Here is a 20,994-nt window from a genome sequence, read left to right as displayed (position 1 = left end):
CCCAGTTATCCATCCATCCATCCATCCACCCACCCATTTATCCATCCATCCATCCATCCATCCATCCATCCATCCATCCATCTATCCATCTACCCAGTTATCCATCCATCCATCCATCCATCCATCCATCCATCCATCCACCCACCCACCCATTTATCCATCCATCCATCCATCCATCCATCCATCCATCCATCCATCCATCTATCCACCCACCCATTTATTCATCCATCTATCCATCCATCCATCCATCCATCCACCCACCCACCCACCCACCCACCCATTTATCCATCCATCCATCCATCCATCCATCCACCCACCCATTTATCCATCCATCCATCCATCCATCCATCCATCCACCCACCCATTTATCCATCCATCCATCCATCCATCCATCCATCCATCCATCCATCCCGCATTTATTGAGCACTAGCTATGTACCATCACAGTGCTATGCACAAAGATTACAAACATCAATGTCATGATTTCTCAGTGGCTTCTGTACATGTGGAGGCAGCATAATTCAGCTCAGCCTTTTAGGGCCCTCAATGTCTTCTTAAGCCTGAGGAGTGAAGAGACAGAAAAACTAAAAAACAATAAGAATTAATTTGGACGGCATATTGTTTTGGACATTTTCCAAGCAGGATAATTATCTAAAACCAGGCTGACATTTATATCTCTAGTCTCCCATGCTTGTTAAAATGCTTTTCTTACTGAAATGCTCATTGAGCTAAATTTCATCTAACATCTGGCCACTGTATAAATATAGCAATGAAAACATGTCTTGTTGCCTACACATTAGGTATACATTTTAGAAATCCAATTAGCATTTCATTCTTTTGGTGCAGGTTCCTTTTATTTTCCTTTAGTGTTTGAGCTAATTTCAGACTCCTAAATGGAATTATAAGAATTCAAATATATAGCCAGTGCCTATATGACAGCAAAACCAACTAGATTGAAGTTTAGCACTGTGTGGCGTTTTCTATTCATTGTTAGATGTTCCCTGAAGTTCTTTATTCACTCATGAAATGAGCATTTGTTAAGGGAAATGTCAAGCCTAGGGATCCATACTTAGTATTATGAGATGCAACATAATTCAGGGAGATCAATAAATAATACAAAGTCTTGGCCCTCAAGGAGTTTAGAACTTAGAAGGGAAGACAGACCTACACAAATGATTGCCCTCCAATGTGACAAATGCGATAAGAGAGGTTCATGTCCACCTGGCTCCTGAGGCACCATTTACTACTCGTCGATGGGTTGTACACGACAAGAATGACTGTCCCCAGTCCTTCCCTGAGGGTCTATAGCCTCTTAAAATTGAGGAGCCCCTCAAACCAAGGACTCAAGGGGGTAAGCCAGTACTCATGGCACCTATATTATCCATCTGCATAGGCAGGACCTGAGGATGGATCGGCTACTTGGCAATAGCACCTTCATTTGAGTCACAGTTGTTCGTCTTCACTTTTAGACTCGTTGTCATGTTAGCTGAGTCTATGAATGAATGAATTTTCAAACATCACCAAGCACCATGCGTACCTTTTAAAACATTAAAACGTTTATTTTCACAAGCTTAGTATGATGAGATACAACATAATTCACGGAAATCAACCACAATGCTAATATTTTAATAGATTATCCCGAATATTAGACATTACAGTTTAAATCTCCTTAACATTAGCTCGAACGTTGGAATAACATTTCTGTTAATAAATGATTGTGCCTATAACCATATGTTCAGTTTATTCTCACCAGTTTATCATGAATTACAATTTCATTGTGATTTGGGTCATAAACATGATCAACTATTGTTTATATATTTTCATAAATTGCCTGTGTATTTAATTAATCCTGAAGAGAATCTAGAAATATCTCCCAATGGGTTCTATAAATTAAGTACACTTTTTTTAGCTCTTAAATTTTAATACGCCTGGGTAACACTATAATGGCTCTTAAATTTACTTAAGTAATTATTCTACTTGTTGTATAGCATTTATTTGATAATGTATTTTATAAGCTATAGTTATTTTGTGAATGTGTGCAGCCACATGTGTTGGGCCCTGAATTCAATGTCTTCCAGGTATTTCAGAAAAATTATGGGCTTCAAAAGTTACTGCTATTTGGAGGCGATCTGTGAAGTACCACAATCCCAATGCAAAGAGAGAAAATGTGTGGCAAAGAATGTGTCTAGTTATACTTTCCAGAGAGTTACCACATCTTCCTAATACTTTTGATGCTACAAACATATCATGAAAGACAGAATTACTATTACTACCAGGTATAAGATATTCTGCATGTGCATGTTCTATAGAGCTCCTGATGAATTATACTGGCTTTATGCTGTTTGATATGGGCTCTCTCGAGCCCCTAATGCCCTCTTCAGTGGTCACAAAGGTGATTTCTTTGTCCAAAGTTGACAGCAAGTGGGGATAATGGGACAGGTTGCAACAAAGGGCCTCGCCAGAGTCAGTTTTAGCATTTGAATTTGCTCCTCTATTTTGGAATTTTCCTGTTCATTTTGGAGTTTAAACCCGTAAGTGAGTTGCCTGGTTTCAGGGCCCAAGAAGAATAATTTTTTTTTGCTATTTAGTAATTAATCAGGCAGCTTAACACCATCATCTATTTTATTCACACGTTTCTGTCCTTCCTGTAAAATCTTCAAGACTGAGCGGCAGCTCTAGCCAGCATCCACCAACTGCATCAGGAAAACGGCCAGATCTTAGAAAGTGTAAGAATGAAGAAAAACCTCAAACGGCAGGAATCTGAGTTAGGCAACTCCTTCGGCGCCAGAGAACACGTCCTTCCAGGGTGGACAGTTAGGACTCCTTGAAGGAAATTCTGTTCTTCAGCAATGAAAACATTCATTCGAATTCTGGGCCTCAGCTCATTCAAAAACCGCTGAAAACTTAAACAAAGGACTCTTCCCCTGGGAACTCTTTGATAAACTGTGTACACGTTCAGGGTTGGGACCACCTGGCACTTCGGGGTGCTTGCCGTACTTCTCCGAAGGGAAGTGGCGGGTGCATCGTTTCCTGCCTGGGTAGAATTCATTTATGTCCTCCCGGCGTTTTCGCTCTCATCCCCTTTCTGTGTGTCTGTCAGTGGCGCTCTCCTGGGAGCAGCACGAGGCACTTCATTAACAAGAAGGGATTAAAGGAAAATACCCTGGTACGTGGGTACTTCGGAGCCATCCACGAGGCCTCGACCCCTGCTGCAGCGGTGTCATTAGGAAGGTACAATCACATTCCTTTTTATGGGCAGAGCCTTGAGTGCAATGCAAACCATGCTGTCTCATACGCAGGGAGAAAGGGCTGAAACTTTCATGCCTCCAAAAAGGTAGACTGCGAAAATATACTTTATGATTCTTACACTTCTATGACCTTCCCCTAGTAGTCCTTGAAATCATGCTTTTACTAAATATGGAACAACATAAAGATTAAGAGAAAATTATTCATGTTCTCACATCCCACAGGAAATGTATATATTTTTATTAACTAACACGTGCTTTGAATACCTACTATGTGCCAGCCACTCTGTTAGCTGCTGGAAAACGAAGTACAAAGACATCATTTATGCTTTTCCGCAGCACTGACTTACTGAATGCCTAACGGAAGTGCGTGGAAAGAGGTAAAAACATGGCCGAGTGAAGTGATGGTGAGCCAATGAGCTGTACGAGGCTGGGAAGATCTGCCTCGCTGTCCTTCTTCGCTCATTTTTGAACTGAGATGTTTGCAAATGACCTTTTGAGCGGAACCACCAGCTATTCTAAGTTGTCAGTGGTCGCACACACATTTGAAAAGGCTGGCGTGAAGCATCCTTAGCATCGCATCTAGTTCCTATAGATGCTCCCCAAACAGGAAGCAACCTGCATCACCTGCAGAGGGTGTGGTTGGCCACACCCTGAGAAAGGGGCCTGGGATTTGGCACCTGCTGCAAAAAAATGCCAGTGGCAGGGCCAGCGTGGCTCAGTGGTTGAGCGTCGACCTATGAACCAGGAGGTCAGGGTTCGTTTCCGGTCAGGGCACATGCCATGTTGTGGGCTTGATCCCCAGAAGGGGACGTGCAGGAGGCAGCCGATCAATGATTCTCTTTCATCATTGATGTTTCTATCTCTCCCTCTCCCTGCCTCTCAGAGATCAATAAAAATATATTTTAAAAAATGCCAGTGGCCCTCCCGGGCACAGCACTGGGGTGATGACTGTCTGGGAACCTCGCACATCACGTGTCACGTTCCTAGCACCGAAGAGAATCAGGTTTAACAGTGGTCCATTATCTCACGGCTACAGACACAGCTGCATTAGCGCTGAGATGCGGCGCACAGTTGGAACTGCGTGCGCGAGAAGAAAGCCCTTGACGATCAGCTGTTTACCAGCCATTCTTTGCCGTGATCGCATTTTGCTGCACGACTGGCTTTTGTTCAGTGGAAGCGCCGTTTGCAGCGCTCTGTCTACGATAAAGGAGAGCCGGCCCGGCTACCATGATAGAAACTGGGGCTTGTAGAGACCATTCTACTGACAGCGAGGCCAAGCAGCACAGGAAACAACAAACTACTCTGACAAATAAACGAGTCGGTAAGGAAAACACTGAAAAAGCGCGTTGGGTTATGTACAGTATCCCTCCTAGTGAAAGATGGGTCATCTACTCGGCCTTGAACACAGGACACTCCGCTGTCCTCACCCTTTTATTTTACAGTCACGCTGTTCCTTGTCCCTCACGCATGTTCACTCATTAGATATCATTGCACCCACAGCGACGATGATCAGCGCATCCCATGAGAAGGGAGGCAGCAGCAGAGGCCGGGACTAGGCGGGGCCAGGCCACACCTTCTCGAGCGGACAGAGCTCACTAGTCAACAAAAAGCCCAAACTCGCCTATTATGTTCTTGTTATCAAAAATAGGTCTCGGCTAATGTCTACCTATAGATAACCAAAGTTACAAACAAACAAAACCCCTAGTTTTGCCAATAAATTAAAAATAAAAAGTAAGCAAAGTTGTTAGGTTAAAAGCGTAGCCTGTCACCCCCATGCGGTGGATTCGAGGATGTGCACTGAAAACAGAACGACGACCTGATACCAGAATTCAGGTTTCCTCTTTCCTGTGGTTTCTGTGTGATGGTTCTTTTCTCCCGCCCTCATAAGGTCTCACGAATCGGTTTGTCCTGAATCTCAATAGATGTCTCTTACGATTTGGATGTTTTCGAGCTAACACATATATAGGGTTTCTGAACGTTCTTCCCATTTTGGGTTTTAGTTCACATTATCGTAGGCATGAGGAGGAGGAAGGACTATTATGAATTGGAGTTGGGGGTTAAAGTTTCGTATTTGAAATATAAATGGAAATAGTCCATTAGCCATGGCCCTTGTTAATGTGTCCTTTTGCCGAGGTAGTTTGTGAGGAAGGGACTGCTCATGAAGAGAGCCTGCTGGATTTCCTCTCTGAGTGCGCATGACTCTGTGACGCACTATACTTTGCCACTGACAAACTTGATTTAATGGAGCAAATACTCAAATGAGAATTGATGATACCAATTTCCTGGTCGAGGAGGAATAAGCGGATAGGTTTGCCTATATTTTCTGTCCGGCAAGACTTAACCAGATCCTGATAAGCACTTTAAATTGATTACTAATGAGTGGCAAGTAGATATACTACACGCATATTTGCTTTGGGGGGAGGGAGGGATACTTGTAAAAGATTTCTTTTTTTAGATTTGGAATTCACAATAGGTTTCTTCCATTCCTCCTTAGTAAATAATGAAATACTCGTTAGCTAGACTGAGTAAGGTGACATGAGACATGTCTACTTTATAACAAGTCTGTTTCCTTAATGGGCGGGAGGACCTCTGCGGGCAGCTCTAAGGGCTCGCGTCTGCTTTCAGTGCCATCTTCTAGTCATACGGAGGACAGCACCTCTCCCGACGGGTCCTTCCCCTTCTTCTCCTCACCCCGGTCCATGTCAATCACGTGCACCACTCCGGGCTTGAGGATCAAGTCATCGGCCTCTACCTGGCTCCGGTTGTCCTCCACCTCCATGTAGCTCCCTTTGGTTTGCTGAGCAGCCTTGCTGAAGGCTTCTTTGAACCGACGTTTGAGTTCAACATCTGGACAGAAGACATACTCGTACAGGCCACCAGCAAGGACAGCTCCTATTATTGGTCCAACCCAATATATCTGGGGAGAAGAGGGAGGGGTTAGAGAACTCACACAGAGAAAAGTCACTCCTTTGAACAACTCCTGCAGATAGAATTTAGCTGGCTTAAGTTAAGAGAGGGTCATGTGCAGGCCATGGGTAACGGGGCATTGTATGAAAAAGAGAAGAGCTGGACAGAATAAAGGAAAATACGTCAAATCCATGTCAGAGAGCCATCGTTAAATGACATTTGAACAGAAAACAAGAAAAGGCTGTTTTCTTTTTTCCTGTCATTAATGACTTTCTTTGCATTTTCTGATGATCACTGAAGTACAGGTAGCTCCTCTCTGGTGAGACTGCATATAAGCGGACATAAGAATTCTTCCACTAACACAGAAAAAGGTTCTGGTGAGGGCTTTTCTCGTTTTCTTAATGCCATCTCACACCGGCTTCCTGCTGCTCAGTCACAGCACAGGTCTCCTCATCGGGAGCTGCAGTTGTCCGGTGCAGCGTGATGCATGGGCTCTCAGCTCCCCGCTCAGCTCCTGTGCGTGTTTGCATCAGCGACTTCACTTCCTAAACCTTAATTTCCTCACCGACAGAGCGGGGTTATAATAACACATTCCTCATGGGTGCAGGATTGAATGGAAATGGATTGAAACTTAATTACGTGCTTGTAAATACTGAATAGTTCCGGGTGCACAGTAACCTGCCCCATTCCCTGTTTCCTAGATGCTCTAAAGGCGCATGTGTCCAGGGTGGCTCTGCTAGTAAGTCACTTCCATTCATGTCACCTGCTTTTCCTCTCTAACATGTGGGGATGTGATTTAATGAACACCCTCCCGGTTCCTCCGTTACCCTTCTCGCAGAGCGCCTGCTCGCCCTTCCTTCCCAGGTGACGTGGAGAAGAACCCTGGACAGAGTTCACGGATGCTGGTTAGCTGAGGATGAGCAAGCAAGTCCATAAGGATTTTAATTCAATACATGAAAGCTTTTACCATATCACTTCTGTGTCTAGAATAAAGTTTTGAGTTTGGGATAAACGTCAACATCAGCTTTAGAGCACATGTAGGCTGTGGAATATTAGACATTCATTCAAGAGATTCACGTGGGCTGCCCTAGCCGGTTTGGCTCAGTGGATAGAGCATTGGCTTGAGGACTAAAGGGTCCTGGGTTCAATTCTGGTCAAGGGCACATGCCCAGGTTGCGGGCTCGATCCCCAGTAGGGGGCGTGCAGGAGGCAGCTGGTCAATGATTCTCTCTCATCATTGATGTTTCTATTTCTTTCTCCCTCTCTTCTTCTCTGAATCAATAAAAAAAAAATTTAAAAATGTTTTTTAAAAAAAAGAGAGATTCACGTGGGCAACAGAAACCCTGTTTACTGGGCACTGTCTCTGAGCCAGCTGTACTTTGTACTTTTCTCATATCCACTCATTGAACCCCAACGATACCCTTTGAGCTATAGATGTAATTATAATTCCCATTTGACTAGGAAGAAAACCGCCTCTCTGAGAGGGTAAGAGGCTTGCTTCAGAGTTCATGCCTAGCAACCAGTGGAGCTGGGATTTCAGGCCTGTCTGCATGCACACCACTCTTTTGAGCAATTATATTGTTTCCACTGTACAGTCTTCTCATTGGAAAAAAAAAGTGATGAATGATTCTGGCTTAAAACACTCTCTGAAAATTAATATCAGCATCCTCACTGCAAAATATAAAGAGAATCCACACTTTAAGCTAAAGCTGAACACATGTACTTAACAGGGGGACAGGGTAGAGTGGTTATAAGAACCAGGTTTCTCATCTCCAACATGAAATAAACCGTGTGAGAAGCGTACCTTCTCCAGGCTCTTTCAAAGGAGCCCTCCTGACTGTCTTTACTCTTTGTTCCTTTGGTAGAGTCTCCTTGGATATATTTACTCCACAAGCTACAAGTCCCACAGGGAGACTAGAGATGCTACGCAATCACCACACTTCCCCCGAACACCTATGAACAAGGCATCTAGCTGCATGTGCTAACAATGAACAGATCTGAATTTCAAACGGCTATTTCAAAACAAAGGCTTAAAGTACGTTTTAAAAGCTATAAAGGAAAATAATTTTGTTCTTAAAAATACAGAAAAGTATAAAAAAGAAAACTAAGATAATGTCATTACTATTTTGTTGTTACTTCTAATCTATCATCTATCTATATCTATCTATCTATCTATCTATCTATCTATTTATCTATCTGCAGATATACTTTAACTTAGTTCTAAATTTCACACACCATTGGACATTCACTTTCAGTACAAGTAAGTTTGTTATAAAATAACAGGGAGGCCCTAACCGGTTTGGCTCAGTGGATAGAGCGTCAGCCTGCGGACTCAAAGGTCCCAGGTTTGATTCCGGTCGAGGGCATGTACCTTGGTGGTGGGCACATCCCCAGTGGGAAGTGTGCAGGAGGCAGCTGATGGATGTTTCTCTCTCATCGATGTTTCTGGCTCTCTATCCCTCTCCCTTCCTCTCTGTGAAAAACCAATAAAATATATTAAAAAAAATAACAGGGAGAAACTTTGATTCAATCAATAAGCTAAGAATTTTCCTACTCTTTAAATCATCACTAGTTTACCACACCTAACAAGTAATTCGTAAAAACATATTTTCATCTGCATTTTAAAGTCCTCATAAATTAAACTGAAAGTTGTCATTTTTTCTAAATTTTATTTATAAAAAATAGTTTGAATTCAAAAGGTTAGGTTCAACTAAAAGTTGTGTGGTTTTCATAAGATCTATATACTGTCCATGGAAAAATTTCCATTCCCACTGCTGTGGCAAATTTGTTGAGGCACAAATTTAGAAATATCAGTGGCCAAATAACAATCTGATGGGTGGTACTGTTGAAAAGTCTTTGCCTGTCTCAGTCCTGACTCTTGCTGTAGAACGCCGACTCACAGGTCATTCAATGGTGTGGATTTCCTGTGAAAACGCCGTGTAGACTGCGGCTGAGTGGTGTGACCGGGCCGGTAACCACCCCGTGCCCGAGGCTAAAACACAAGTGACAGTCTTTTATGTTCACAAACGGAAAGTTGTAAAGCAGCACTCACAACATATCAGTGACGATAAGCGTTACCCCGTGTGAGGCTGGCTCGAACGCCTATTTATTTTGCTTATTGTAAGTTAGTGTGTGAGTGGCCGCAAAGCTGCTATATTATTCATTTAAGGCATTAACATTCCTTTTTGTAAGATACAATAGAAATAAAATTGGTTGTGATATTTAAAAACGGGCACCCCCGCTCTCGGAAGCACCGCCAGCACATCAGCAGGTAGGCTAGGCCGGGCTGAAAGCTGGCCTTTCCTGAAAGTCACTTATTTTTCCGGCTGAGGCTCCGGTGATAATAGCGTAGACATTTGCACCATTCAGTCCTCGCCATCTGCACTTCAGATGCTTCCAACTTGCATCCTATTAATTGGGTTCACGCTTTTGTAAACAAAAAAGATAACTGTTTTTGCTATGGGCAGTGCTTTTAAGCATTTCATTCTTTTCTCCTCCTTCATCTTCTTTCTGCAAGTGTATTTTCTGTTATTGCCAGGAAAGCTTTACTTTCAATTATTTAAAAACCATCTCCTCTCCACTGTCCTGATTTTAACTGGTTCCACATAGACAACCTCCCTGTGCAATGCATTCTGCCGTAGTCTGTCAGACACAGTGCCCAGAGCAGCGCTTAAAAAAAAAAAGACTATTACTGAGGCTCAGAGCGGATATAAGAGGAGATGCTTTGCCACGGATCTGCGCTAGTCTCTCTTATGAAAAATGTAATCAACAGGGGGTCAAGGTTGGGAGGAAGTACGAGAAACAGTGAGAAAAACAATGAAAAAAATAAAGAGCTCCCTGGGTAACTGTCCTCAACACGATAGTTACCCAGTGGTTTTCCCAGATTCCCATGATCACCGCAGGGCCGAAGGATCGGGCGGGGTTCATGCTGGCACCGGTGTAATTGATCTGCAGGGAAAAGAAAGCAATTCAGACTTTGGTTAACAGTCTACTGACAGGCCTCCTTCATTGAGATTTGCTACCATTTGCAATGCTAAGTGCACTGTCAAGATGCTCGCTGCCATATCGACATCCTTGTGGAAAAGTTGGTAAAATCATCACCAAGAAGGGATAGACATGGCTGGAGTGTAAAGGACTACAGCTGTTAAACACAACATTTTCAGGCCAGCTCTAGGGCAAGGCTAAATGCAATGGATCAATTATTCAAATGGACTTGGAAACTTACTGCAAATAAATGTCCAATGGCAACAGAAAATCCAATTGCTAAAGCGATGGAGCCAGTGACATCAGTCCGTTTGGAGTCACAGCTGGCAAAAATAGTAAACACCAACTGAAAGGTAATGATCAGCTCCACCAGGAGACCGTGGCCCGCAGTGAGGTTCCCGTGAACCTAGAAGGAGAAGAACACTCCGTCTGAACTGAAGCAGGAATACATTTTCGATGGCGACACAGCACTGTGAAAGGCTTATTTCATCCGTATAAAAGCAATGGTGGGCATATGATTTCACTTATATGTGGTCTCTACAGGACAAAATAAAGCAACAAAACAGAACCAGACTCAGAGACACAGAGAACAGACTGACGGTTGACAGTGGCGGGGGTAGGGGGTGGGGGTGGGGAGGTGGGGACTGGGTGAAAAGGTGAAGGGATTGAGAAGCATAAATAGGTCGTTTCTGAATAGTCACAGAGATCTAAATGACAGCACAGGGAATAGAGTCAACAATCTATAATAATGAAAGTATAATATGCTAATTAGACCAGACAGCCGAACGACCGTCCGGCCGTCCTTCCAGATGACCTTCTGGATGAAGCTGGGGCTGTGGGGGCCAAGGCAAGCCGAGAGGGCCAAGCCCCTTGCACAAATTTCATGCACTGGGCCTCTAGCATTGAATAACTATGTATGGTGCCAGGTGGGTACTTGAAATACAAGGGGGCCACTCTGTAAAGTACATGAGTGTCTAACCACTCTGCTGTACACCTGAAACTAATACAAAAGAATCTTGAATGGGAACTATAATTAAAAAAACAAGCTGATGGCTGAATCTTCCACCCTACTCCCAACTGAGACACTGCTCCCGTCCCCCCCAAAAGAAGGCATGAATTTCCACTCATTTGGGGCAATCACGGGTAATTAATTACTCTTACAATGACCAAGCAGGAGTCTGTGCTGAGTGTTTTTTCTACAAGGGAAGCAAAAGGCGCCACTGCTCTACTTAACTTACAAAAGAGTTTCTTGAGAGTCTTGTAATTTTATAAGGAAATGATTAAATCCATTAATTAGATTTAAATTAATTAATATATTTCAATTAAATTTTAAACCCTGTGTGCGTGTGTGTTTTAAATCAACTCTGGTGCTGAGCTAACAAACGATAATCCTAACCAGCTAAGAGCCAAGCTAGGTTCAAATGCCAACGTACTTTTTTAAGTGTGACCCTTAACATAGGTCATTTAAAATTTCACAGACATGGCAAGAAACAAATGGTTTCTTCTGCTAGTGAACCAACGAATAATGGTAATAAAAGTGTCTTATGCTAAATGTATAGTTGGTGTAGCCACTGGGGTGGGAGAGAGAGAAGGAAAAACCCACACAAATTTTGTGCCATCAAGACAGTAATTTTTCAAGTCACTTAATAGCAAACCAGAATCTCATATGGATGCATGCAGCGTTGCCAGAACCAGCTCATCATGAATCATCCGAAATGCCCTGAGAATAAATTAGCCATTTTAGGAAGGTCTCTCAGGCCCCCAGGGTGTCATTGAGTAGAGTCCGCAAGAAGCTTGAAGTCCTGGTGTAAAAATAAGAGCGAATGGTGTACATTTGCACCGTGGAATACTACGCAGCAGTGAAAAAGGAGGATCTCTTACCCTCTGAGACAGCATGGCGGGACCTGAGAGTATCACGCTAAGTGAAATAAGCCTGTCAGAGAAAGACAAGTATCACATGATCACACTCATATGTGGAATCTAATGAACTAAATAAACAGACGAACAGAGCGGATCCAGAGACATAGATGCATAGAACAGAGTGTGGACTCTCAGAGGGAAAGCAGGGGTGGGTGGGTGGGAGGTGATCAACCAAAGACCTTGCATGCATATATGCACAACCCATGGACACAGACGATAGGGTCCTAAAGGCCTGGGGTGGGGGGTGGGGGTGGGCTGGAGGGGGTCACTGGGGGAAGAAAGGGGACACATGTAATACTTTCCACAATAAAAATTTAAAAAACAAACAAAACTAAACTGAAAGCTAAAGAGGCTACCGTGGTGACCCCCAGGCCGCCCACCACGCCGGGCGGCGTGACGAGGTAGAGGATGCCGGCTCCGAGGATGGCGCCCAGGCACTGGGCCGCGATGTAGAAGACAGACTTGGCGAGGCTCATCTTCCTGGTGCACACCATGGCCACGGTCACGGCGGGGTTGATGTGGCCGCCGCTGATGTGGCCGAAGCACTGCACCATCGTGGCGATGCTGAGGCCAAAGCAGAGGGAGATGAGCACCATGTCCACGGGCAGGGGCTTCTCGGCGCCGCCCCAGTTGATGGTGGAGCCCAGGCTGAGCAGCACGAAGATGAGCATCGCCAGGAACTCGGCCGTGACCGCCTTCCAGAAGGCCTGGGTCCAGACCCCGCGGAAGGCCACCATGACGCTCTGTCTTCTGCACCAAGGCCCGCACTTGCTGAAAAGAAACGGAAATCAGCGCCAGAAGCTGCGCAGCCTGGGCTCGTGAATCCAGGAGGCACCGGGCCCGCGGGCTGGCTCCACTGCGGGGAGCCCCCCTGGTCACAGGCATGCCACAGACTGCTTCCGGGAAACCCCTGCCATTAGGTAATTGTCCCCTAAACCAATGCTCAATAGATTGCTGTCCGGGTCTCCTTCGATTTGATACGAAAAGATACTCCAGTTTCACTGGAAAATGATCAGAATTGTCACCAGAAAGGCAAACGTCTAAATCAAAGCCCGGGAAGATGGAGCGTCAGATGCATTTCCTTTGCAGTTCGTGCTCCCCCCACACCCCCTTACCTCCCCGCGCCCCCCCCCCCCCCCCCCCCCCCCGCCCCCCAGCAAGCTCTAAGTGTCACTGGGCCTTTCCTGATCGGTTATATTTTGAGCAGAAAGCACTAAAGCAGGGAGGCCGTGTCCGGTGTGCAGTTTATTGCTCAAAATGGCATTTAGCGAATGGATGGGAGACTCGGATTAGGGGGGCTATTGGGCAGCTGGAATGCTGAGGTCTGTCTTTGTAGAAGGCAGGCTTCTTGGGAGAGGGGATCCCCTGGTGACAGGCAGGGGCGTAGGATCCCCAGGGCTCAGAAGAGCCGGGACCCCCTCCTGCTCCCCAGCCTGAGGGAGTGGCCTCAGGGACACTGAGCACATCTCCTGTCCAGACACGAGGGCTGGGACCCTGAGTGTCAACCTCAGGCCCTAGGGGAGCCTTTCCAAGGCCAGGACAGGGAGAGCGACACCATGGGCGGTGCCCAGGCTCAGGGCGATGCCCAGGCTCAGGGCGGTGCCCAGCCTCAGGGCAGTGGCCAAGTGGACACACTGAGCTGCCATCTGCTCGGAGCCCCTACCGCCCACGTCCCAGGTGGCCCAGCAGCCCCCGCCCCCTGGGAAAGCTGCGCCCTGGCCCTCCTTGTGCTGGACCCTCTCACCCTCATGTTCCCTTCAGATAAACTCCCAAAGGGATCCTGAGGCTGGTCCATGCACCCTGGCCCTCCCAGGGGCAGCCCAGGGCGGACAGCCAGGGAGGCGGACAGCCAGGGCGGACAGCCAGGGAGGCGGAGCTTGGGGGGCCAGGGGCGGGGGAGGGATACCCAGGCCCTGCAAGCACAGCCTGGGAGGGAAGGGCTTCTCTGGAGTCTTCCTGGCGGCCCCTCCTGCTTGGTCCTGGAGGACAGCCTGGGGCCTCCCCCGAGGGCGCTCCTGTGCTGGTGGGGTGAGGGGGAGGGGTGGTGGGAGCAGAGAGACAGCCTTGGGAGTGAAGACACCCCCTCCCTGGGACAGACCCCCCTCCCTGCCCGCAGACCTCTGAGCTGGGAGACGGGCTTGGGGACAGGAAGCCAGCCGCATACTGAGAGAGATGACTGGGATCCCCCTTGGGGGAAATCACCCCATGTCTCCACTTTTCAAGGCTTTTGCCCTTATCCTTTGCCTGTTTTAGCAGCAAGAGCTAAGGTATGGCGAGCAGGTAGCAGAGATCCAATCACAAGGGCTATGGGGAGGTAGGCAAGGAGGCCGAGTGTTCGAATAGCTGCGGTCCTGCCGCTGCCTCCTGAGATGCTAGTAAGAGAGGACCCCCCCTCCCCCACACCATCCCTCGGGGTCCCCGGGAGACAAAGGCCCAGGGGAACGCAACCTCCAGGAGCTCAGCTCAGCCTCTGGTCTGACAGGGGGCCTCCCTGCAGAGTTGGAAAGAGACCCCCATTTCCTGCCCAAGCCCAGGAGGCTCCAGGGGGAGGGGACTGCCCGCCCCATCCCAAGCCCGCTGCCCAGAGAACCCTCTGAATGAACCCCGTAATTACAAAAACCCAGCGGGGAGGCCGGGACCTCACACTCCCCGGAGGAGGAGAAAATAGAGACAAAGCAGCCCTGGGAATGGCCAGGAAGGCGCCCTGGGAGAGAATTACAAACGTCCCCAAGGGGGGAAGGCAGACAACTCACAAATGGGAGAGAAGGGACGCGGTGGCTTCTGCAGCCGGGGCAGCGCCCGATGGCCAGGGGCAAGGTGCTGGCACCTGCCGCTCCTCCGTGGCCGTGGCCGTGGCCGGAGTTAGTGGGAAAGAGGAAGCGACAGAGCAGAAAGCCCAGGACCCCGTGGGCAGGTCCCCCTGCAGCAGCAGCGGCCACGGGTCACAGAGGCCCTGGGAGAGGCCCCTCCCTGTGCACCCTCTTCCCGCACGTTCCCCAGCTCCCCGTCCCCCTCCCTCCTCCTCTCTCAGCCCCCTCCCTCCTCCTCTCTCAGCTCCTCTCCCTCCTCCTCTCTCAGTCATCCGTCCACCTCTCCAGGGACCTAATTTCAGAAACTCAGTTGCTCTTCCAGCTTTAAATTTTCATCAGAAAAATATACCCACAAAAACCAAACAGATAAATAAACTGCTGACGGCGCATTTAACTTTCTTCCAAAACCCAGAGTCCGATCCCCTCCCAGGACCCAGCAACAGGCCCGCCAAGTGTCCTGGCCGCACACCCACACCTGTGGCCTCAGCAGCTCCTCCCGCGGCCGAGCCCCCTGCGGCCGCGTCAGTGTCCCCTTCAACCCCACGCGCTGAACGGAGCAGCACCGTTTGTTTGGCTTCTTTTGACCCAGAACAGAGGGGCTCGCTGGTGTGCCAGAGTCGCACAGAAAGGGGCGCCTTTCCTTCCAGGGACACCCAGCCGGCCTGCTCCTGGCGGCCGAGCCCCTCAGTGATCATTTCTCTGATGAAAAATGCTGCCGGCAGCCCCACCTGCAGCGGGTCCCCCTCCCGTGCTGCCCGGTCTCAGCTTGCACCCCTTTCCCGCTGCCCGCTCCCTGCCCCGTGAGCCCGCTCAGGGCTCAGCCCTAGCCCTGCTCTCAGTCTCCGCCTGGATTCCGAGGAGAAGGCCCAGATCTCTGATAAGGCCGCCCGGTCCCCGCGTCTGGCCCCGGGCGCTGTCCCCTTAGCGACGCAGGACTTACCCCCACCGCCTGGCCGCGGGTCTGGGTCTGTCGCTCATGCCTTCCCCCGCCGAGTGCGCGCGGCCCGCCCGCCGCTCCGGTGCCCGGAGTCAGATTACGGGACTGGTCTGATTGGGCTGGGAGGGCAGGGGGGAGTCTGCCCGGTGGCGATCACTCAGTGCCATTCGCACTGGGCAGAGCTTTCCTCTCCCGGGTCCCCGTGGGCACGGGCCTTCGGAACACAGCCCGCCGACGCTGCGCTTCCTTAATGGCCGTTTGACCATAGGACTCCCCCAAATCCTTGTCTGCGCTCTCCCCCTGCCCCCACTAAGAAGCGGTCGGTTGCGTGTTTACAGTTGAAATTGGGCAACTCTGAGACCAAGGAAAGCACCTTCCAGCCATGAGATGAACTGAGAGGCCGCAGCGCGTTAGTTTTTGAGCCGCAAAATAGCCGCTGGCGTTTATGTGAAGTGTTCGATCTGAGAAGCGGCATGTTAAGCACAAACGGTAACGCAGGTCTGTCCGCAGCCTGGGCAGCCTGGCCCGGATAACAGGGAATAAAAGTAGGAACTAGGGCATCTGCGGGATGCTGACCTGGGTTCTATACTAACAACTGTTGGGGAAGAAGTAGCAAAGGAAGACAGATAGCAGTTGGGTGGGGACACAGTTGCTGGGAGCTGTAGGGGGGTTTAATGTCTAGAAACCCGAGGACAGGACTGTGCATCATTAGTGGAGCCAGCGCCATCACTCAGGCAGCTTGGCCTGAAGACAACTCCGGCCAGCGGTGCTGGTGGGCCGTCAGGCCTGAGGATGGGCGGCAGCGCTCTCCTAACTGGGCGCTTTAAATGGGCCTCAGGCGCCTCGAATTGGAATCATCATAGCCCTTTGCTGATGAGTCAGTCGTCACTGGCCCATACAGGGCTCTCTCATTCTATGAGAGTTAATTACTTACTCTTCAATAAGACAATGGCCATTTAGGACCCTACTGCTCAGCCCAACCAGGAGATGGTCGCTACATCTCTGGGGGACCGTCCCCCTCCCGGCCCCACCTCTTCATCTGATTTCAGACCAGAGTCTATTTCAGCGCGAGGCGTGGGAAGGAAGACTGTGGGTTCTCCTCGGGGGTGAAGCCCGTGGTCACGGTCATAGCCACGGGGGCCCGGGCTCCCCAGGCTGCTGGCTCGGGGGATCTTTTCTTCGGTGCCCTCTCTGCCGGCCTGGCTCATTAGCAGGCTCCCCACACCATGGCAGTTCCCGCAGCTGTTCACAGAGTGCCAGCAGCACTTGGCCGCTCAGCTTCCCAGACCCTCTGCCTTTTTTCTGGCTGCGGGTCGCCGCCCTGGTGGGAGGTGAGGACAGCCCAGTTCCTAAGGGTGGCGGTTCCGGTTCCGTTCCAGGTTCCCATGAAGGGGAGGGCCACCCTCATTGGCACCAGCTCTTACACTTACTAGCACGCTCAGCAGGGGCTGATGGCTGACCATGGATTAACCCTTCACAGACTGGAGGCAGTTTTTCTCACGGGGCGGTACTTACTGTCCTTTTTAAGTTCCAGGTGGTAGAACGGATCCTTCTGCCACATCTTCAGCCCTGAGCAAGCCCCTGGGAGGTGCCTGGCGTTTCTCTGGGGAGGGACACAGCTCTCCAATAGGATTGTCTGTGGCCTGCGGTGGGACACTCAGGATGTGACGATGGGAGAAGGCAGCCCTAATGGGTTCGTGGGGATGAGAGGAGGTGGGGAGCCTGGTGAATATTCACTTAGTGCCTAAGTGGACCTGCTTTGAAGTGTCCTGGGTCAAGAGCCAAATGACATTTGGGATCTAAAATATTTTTCCCCATTGGTGAACTTGGAAGAACCGATTTCACTTAGAAACAGAATAACAACGTGTTGATGGATTCTCGGCCTGCTCACTGAGTCGCCCTGCGATCTTTGGGGAGAATGGTAGCTGGGCGTGCTGATTCCAAATCAGCCCTTTGGGTCAGGCACCTGGGAGTGTCGGGGTGAGGAGCCTTGTGAAGCTGTGGGCCAGGAACATGTGAGGAAGAAGGAAAGAGGGTCAACGAAAGTTACAATAATTCTCAGCAGAAAGTAGCCGGCCGACATATTTCCGAATTTTTAAACTACTTACGCCACACGGCTCTCCTTTGGCGCTGCCGTGCGTCTTCGGGATTGGTGGACTGTCCCCCACCTTTACCCTCAGAACGTTGACCTCTTCCTCCTGTGTCCAGAGAGTGACAACTGAAACACAGCCCTGGCAGTGCCAGCAGGGCCTCGGTCCCAGATGGGAAGTGCCCCAGGCTGGTGGGGGCAGAGGCGATGGCAACCCATAAATCTTATTTTGCTTTTCACAAATCACAGCATCATGAACCCCCCCTAGAGCCCTTATATATCAATATGTTCAGTAAAAACAAACACATAAATACAATAGCAACTGCAGGGGCCACCACCACCACCACCATCACTACCACCTTCACCACCACCACCACTACCACCACCACCAGCAGCTCACAGCCATCACCACCACCACCATCACTACCACCTCCACCACCACCACCACTACCACCACCACCAGCAGCTCACAGCCACCAGCACCACCACCATCACCACCTCTACCACCACCACCACCTCCACCACCAGCATCACCACCACCACCACCATTACCACCTCCACCACCACCAGCACCACCACCACCAGCAGCTCACAGCCATCACCACCACCACCATCACTACCACCTCCACCTCCACCACCACTACCACCACCACCAGCAGCTCACAGCCACCACCACCATCACCATCACCACCTCTACCACCACCACCACCTCCACCACCACCACCACTACCACCACCACCAGCAGCTCACAGCCACCACCACCATCACCACCACCACCTTCACCACCACCACCACCTCCACCACCACCAGCACCAGCTCACAGCCACCACCACCATCACCACCACCACCTCTACCACCACCACCACCTCCACCACCACCACCACCACCACCATCACTACACTTCCATCATCACCACCAGCACCACCAGCAGCAGCTCACAGCCACCAGACAAAGGGCTGTAATGGTGGCTTTGTTCTTTTATCAAAGAGGCGTTGCCTTATTATAATTCAGAGTGGTTTCCAGAAGCGTAGTTCACCACCCAGAGAGTAATATAAAAATAACAATCTAAAAACAGCAAGGAACCCAGTGTTTGACCTAGCTTCCCATTCGTCAGTGAGGTGCATCTGATGAGACCTTCTCCAAGGCCCCCGAAATCCTTTCACTGAACCCCCGTCCCGCCCCCAGCCCCGTGGATCCAGGTCTTCCCCGGTTGGTATAGCAGCACATTTTCCTTGATTCGGATCCAGGCGGCCTCTGCTTCGGCTGGGAGCTGTACTCCGCTGACATTTAAGGCAGGAATTCCCTGGGAAAACAGTCAAGAGATTCTTTTGGTGCTGCTGGCAGGGCCCCAAAGGGTTTAGGGTTCCCCTCTCTAGGCAAATGGGAAGGGAGCGAGGGAGGGAGGGGAGAGAAACAGAAGGACTTTATTGAGTGACTGTATTTCATCTGGAGCTTGTACAAAAAAAAGCAGAAATGTGGTGAGATGACTGGATACGTTTCTTACCCTTATCTCTTACCCAGCTACCATGACAGTCCAGACCTGGGCTGGGTGTTTTAAAGGCTACTGAGACATCCATAGTAAAAAAAAGAAAGAAAAAAGAACATCTGTAATACTTTCAACAATAAAGATAATGAAAACAAATCAGTTCTCAGGGCAGCAAAGAACTTTGGGATCTAAGGGGTTGGGCCAAAATGTTTGCAATGGTCAATAATCGAAGTATAATCTGTAGTAGCAACCATTCCAAAATTTAACTTAAATTTGAACACTTCAAATTTGAACACTTCCCATCGAGGGAAGGTCACCCTCACTGGCGCCAGCTCATATACTCATTAGTACGAATGAAGGCCCTTCCCAAGAGAAGAGCAGAAATGGTCATAATCTGTGACTCTCAACGGTCAGGTCATTCAGACAAACTTTCTCTTGCTTCTTTCCTACCTCACCGTGCCTCCTTCTCTAAGCTCTGTACCCCCGGTTTCACACACGCAGAAGAAATCTACGTCCGAAAAGCTCACGGGGCCTCTTAGAGGCGACAGATCTCATGGATGGTTTCACCTGGCCTGCATGTCCTCACCTCTAGCTGCCCCTGGGCCCGCATGCCTGTGGCAGGGGACCAGGCATAGTCGTGGCCATGCCTTCTCAGCTCCCACCTCTGAAGAGTCAACTAGGGGATCCTTTCATCTTTCATGCGTTTCCCTTTTCTCTTTGCCACACGATCTCTGATTCTTTTTTAAACAGTCATCATCACTGATCTCCGGCTTGGAACCTGCCCATTGCAAGCTTGCTGGGCTCTAGTCGCTGAAAAGTCCCACCGCAACCCGTGATCCTATGGGATACTCTACCGTTAGAACCAGGCAGTGCGTCTGTACCATTCACTACTGTTTTGATGCTAAATTGGTCTCTCTTGTTAGATATAAACTGAAGTTGTGGGCTACACGTATGTCTTACATTTCTTACAGTAATGATGATGATGATGATGATGATGATCAAAGTGACACATTACCATTGGGCTGTGGAAGGAGAAACAAGAGATTGCAGTCTTGACTTCATCACTGAACTGTTGTGGCTGCGGTCGGTCCACTTGGCCTCGTTGAGCCCAGTTTCCTCATCTGTGAAACGGAAGGGAGTGCTACCTTTCTATTCTCTTTTTCAAAGTCATGGCACATCCAGATGCCCTCTTCACTCAGTTCTGGATTTGGAGCCCATCTTGTGTGGTTCTACAACACTCTAGTTCCCCAGACCTGCCCACGGAATTGTTCCCAGCATACCGGGATCACTGCTCACCTGTCTAACTCTATCGCCAGTCTGTAATCGCAATAAGAGTGGGCATCTTAGTAATTAATTAGCCTTAGTAATAATAAGGAATTCGTCTTAGTAATTAACTGCATTCTCCATACCTAGCATAGATCCAAGACACATTTTAAAGAAAAGAACACCGCTGTGGAATAAACAAACAAGGGAGTGAGGCTCATGCAGGGTCATATTAGCAGAAGTACTTTCTTTGCAAACGGAATTAATAAATGTAAGTAATGCTGATGCACAGGACATGCCATTGTAAGTCAAGAAACCGATCGTGACAAACCTCAAAAAAGCCATGTGGTC

General features: G+C 48.9%; 1 protein-coding gene across 5 annotated transcripts; it reads right to left on the bottom strand.

Annotated features, from left to right (window-relative positions):
• Nucleotides 1-1,537: 1,537 nt before the first annotated feature.
• AQP4 (aquaporin 4) lies at nucleotides 1,538-17,516 on the bottom strand. 5 transcript variants are annotated; one of them, XM_070421245.1, is made up of 5 exons: nucleotides 17,321-17,516; nucleotides 12,415-12,829; nucleotides 10,380-10,544; nucleotides 10,022-10,102; nucleotides 1,538-6,164 (listed from the first exon to the last, which is right to left on the bottom strand). In XM_070421245.1, exons 2-5 carry the CDS (start codon nucleotides 12,793-12,795, stop codon nucleotides 5,886-5,888), a joined length of 906 nt encoding a protein of 301 aa, XP_070277346.1. In that variant the 5' UTR covers nucleotides 12,796-12,829; nucleotides 17,321-17,516; the 3' UTR covers nucleotides 1,538-5,885. The 5 variants fall into 5 exon arrangements, with proteins under 5 accessions (XP_070277346.1, XP_070277345.1, XP_070277347.1 ...); XM_070421244.1 differs by lacking the exon at nucleotides 17,321-17,516 and adding an exon at nucleotides 15,809-16,236; XM_070421246.1 differs by lacking the exon at nucleotides 17,321-17,516 and adding an exon at nucleotides 15,344-15,566.
• Between the last annotated feature and the right edge of the window lie 3,478 nt (nucleotides 17,517-20,994).

Source organism: Myotis yumanensis, unplaced genomic scaffold (assembly GCF_028538775.1).
Source record: "Myotis yumanensis isolate MYYU_CA2020_CCGP unplaced genomic scaffold, mMyoYum1.0.hap1 SCAF_7, whole genome shotgun sequence".
Lineage (NCBI taxonomy): Eukaryota > Metazoa > Chordata > Mammalia > Chiroptera > Vespertilionidae > Myotis > Myotis yumanensis.
Note: the sequence above shows the minus strand (reverse complement) of the source record. Positions and strands in the feature narration are given on the sequence as shown.

Coding starts and splice junctions, on each gene's coding strand:
- AQP4 (XM_070421244.1), bottom strand. CDS start 15,846: ATGAGCGACAGACCCAGACCCGCGGCCAGGCGGTGGGG. Junction 12,830..15,808: donor CCCGCGGCCAGGCGGTGGGG/GTAAGTCCTGCG, acceptor GTTTCTTTTCAG/CAAGTGCGGGCCTTGGTGCA. Junction 6,165..10,021: donor GAATCTGGGAAAACCACTGG/GTAACTATCGTG, acceptor TCTTCTCCCCAG/ATATATTGGGTTGGACCAAT.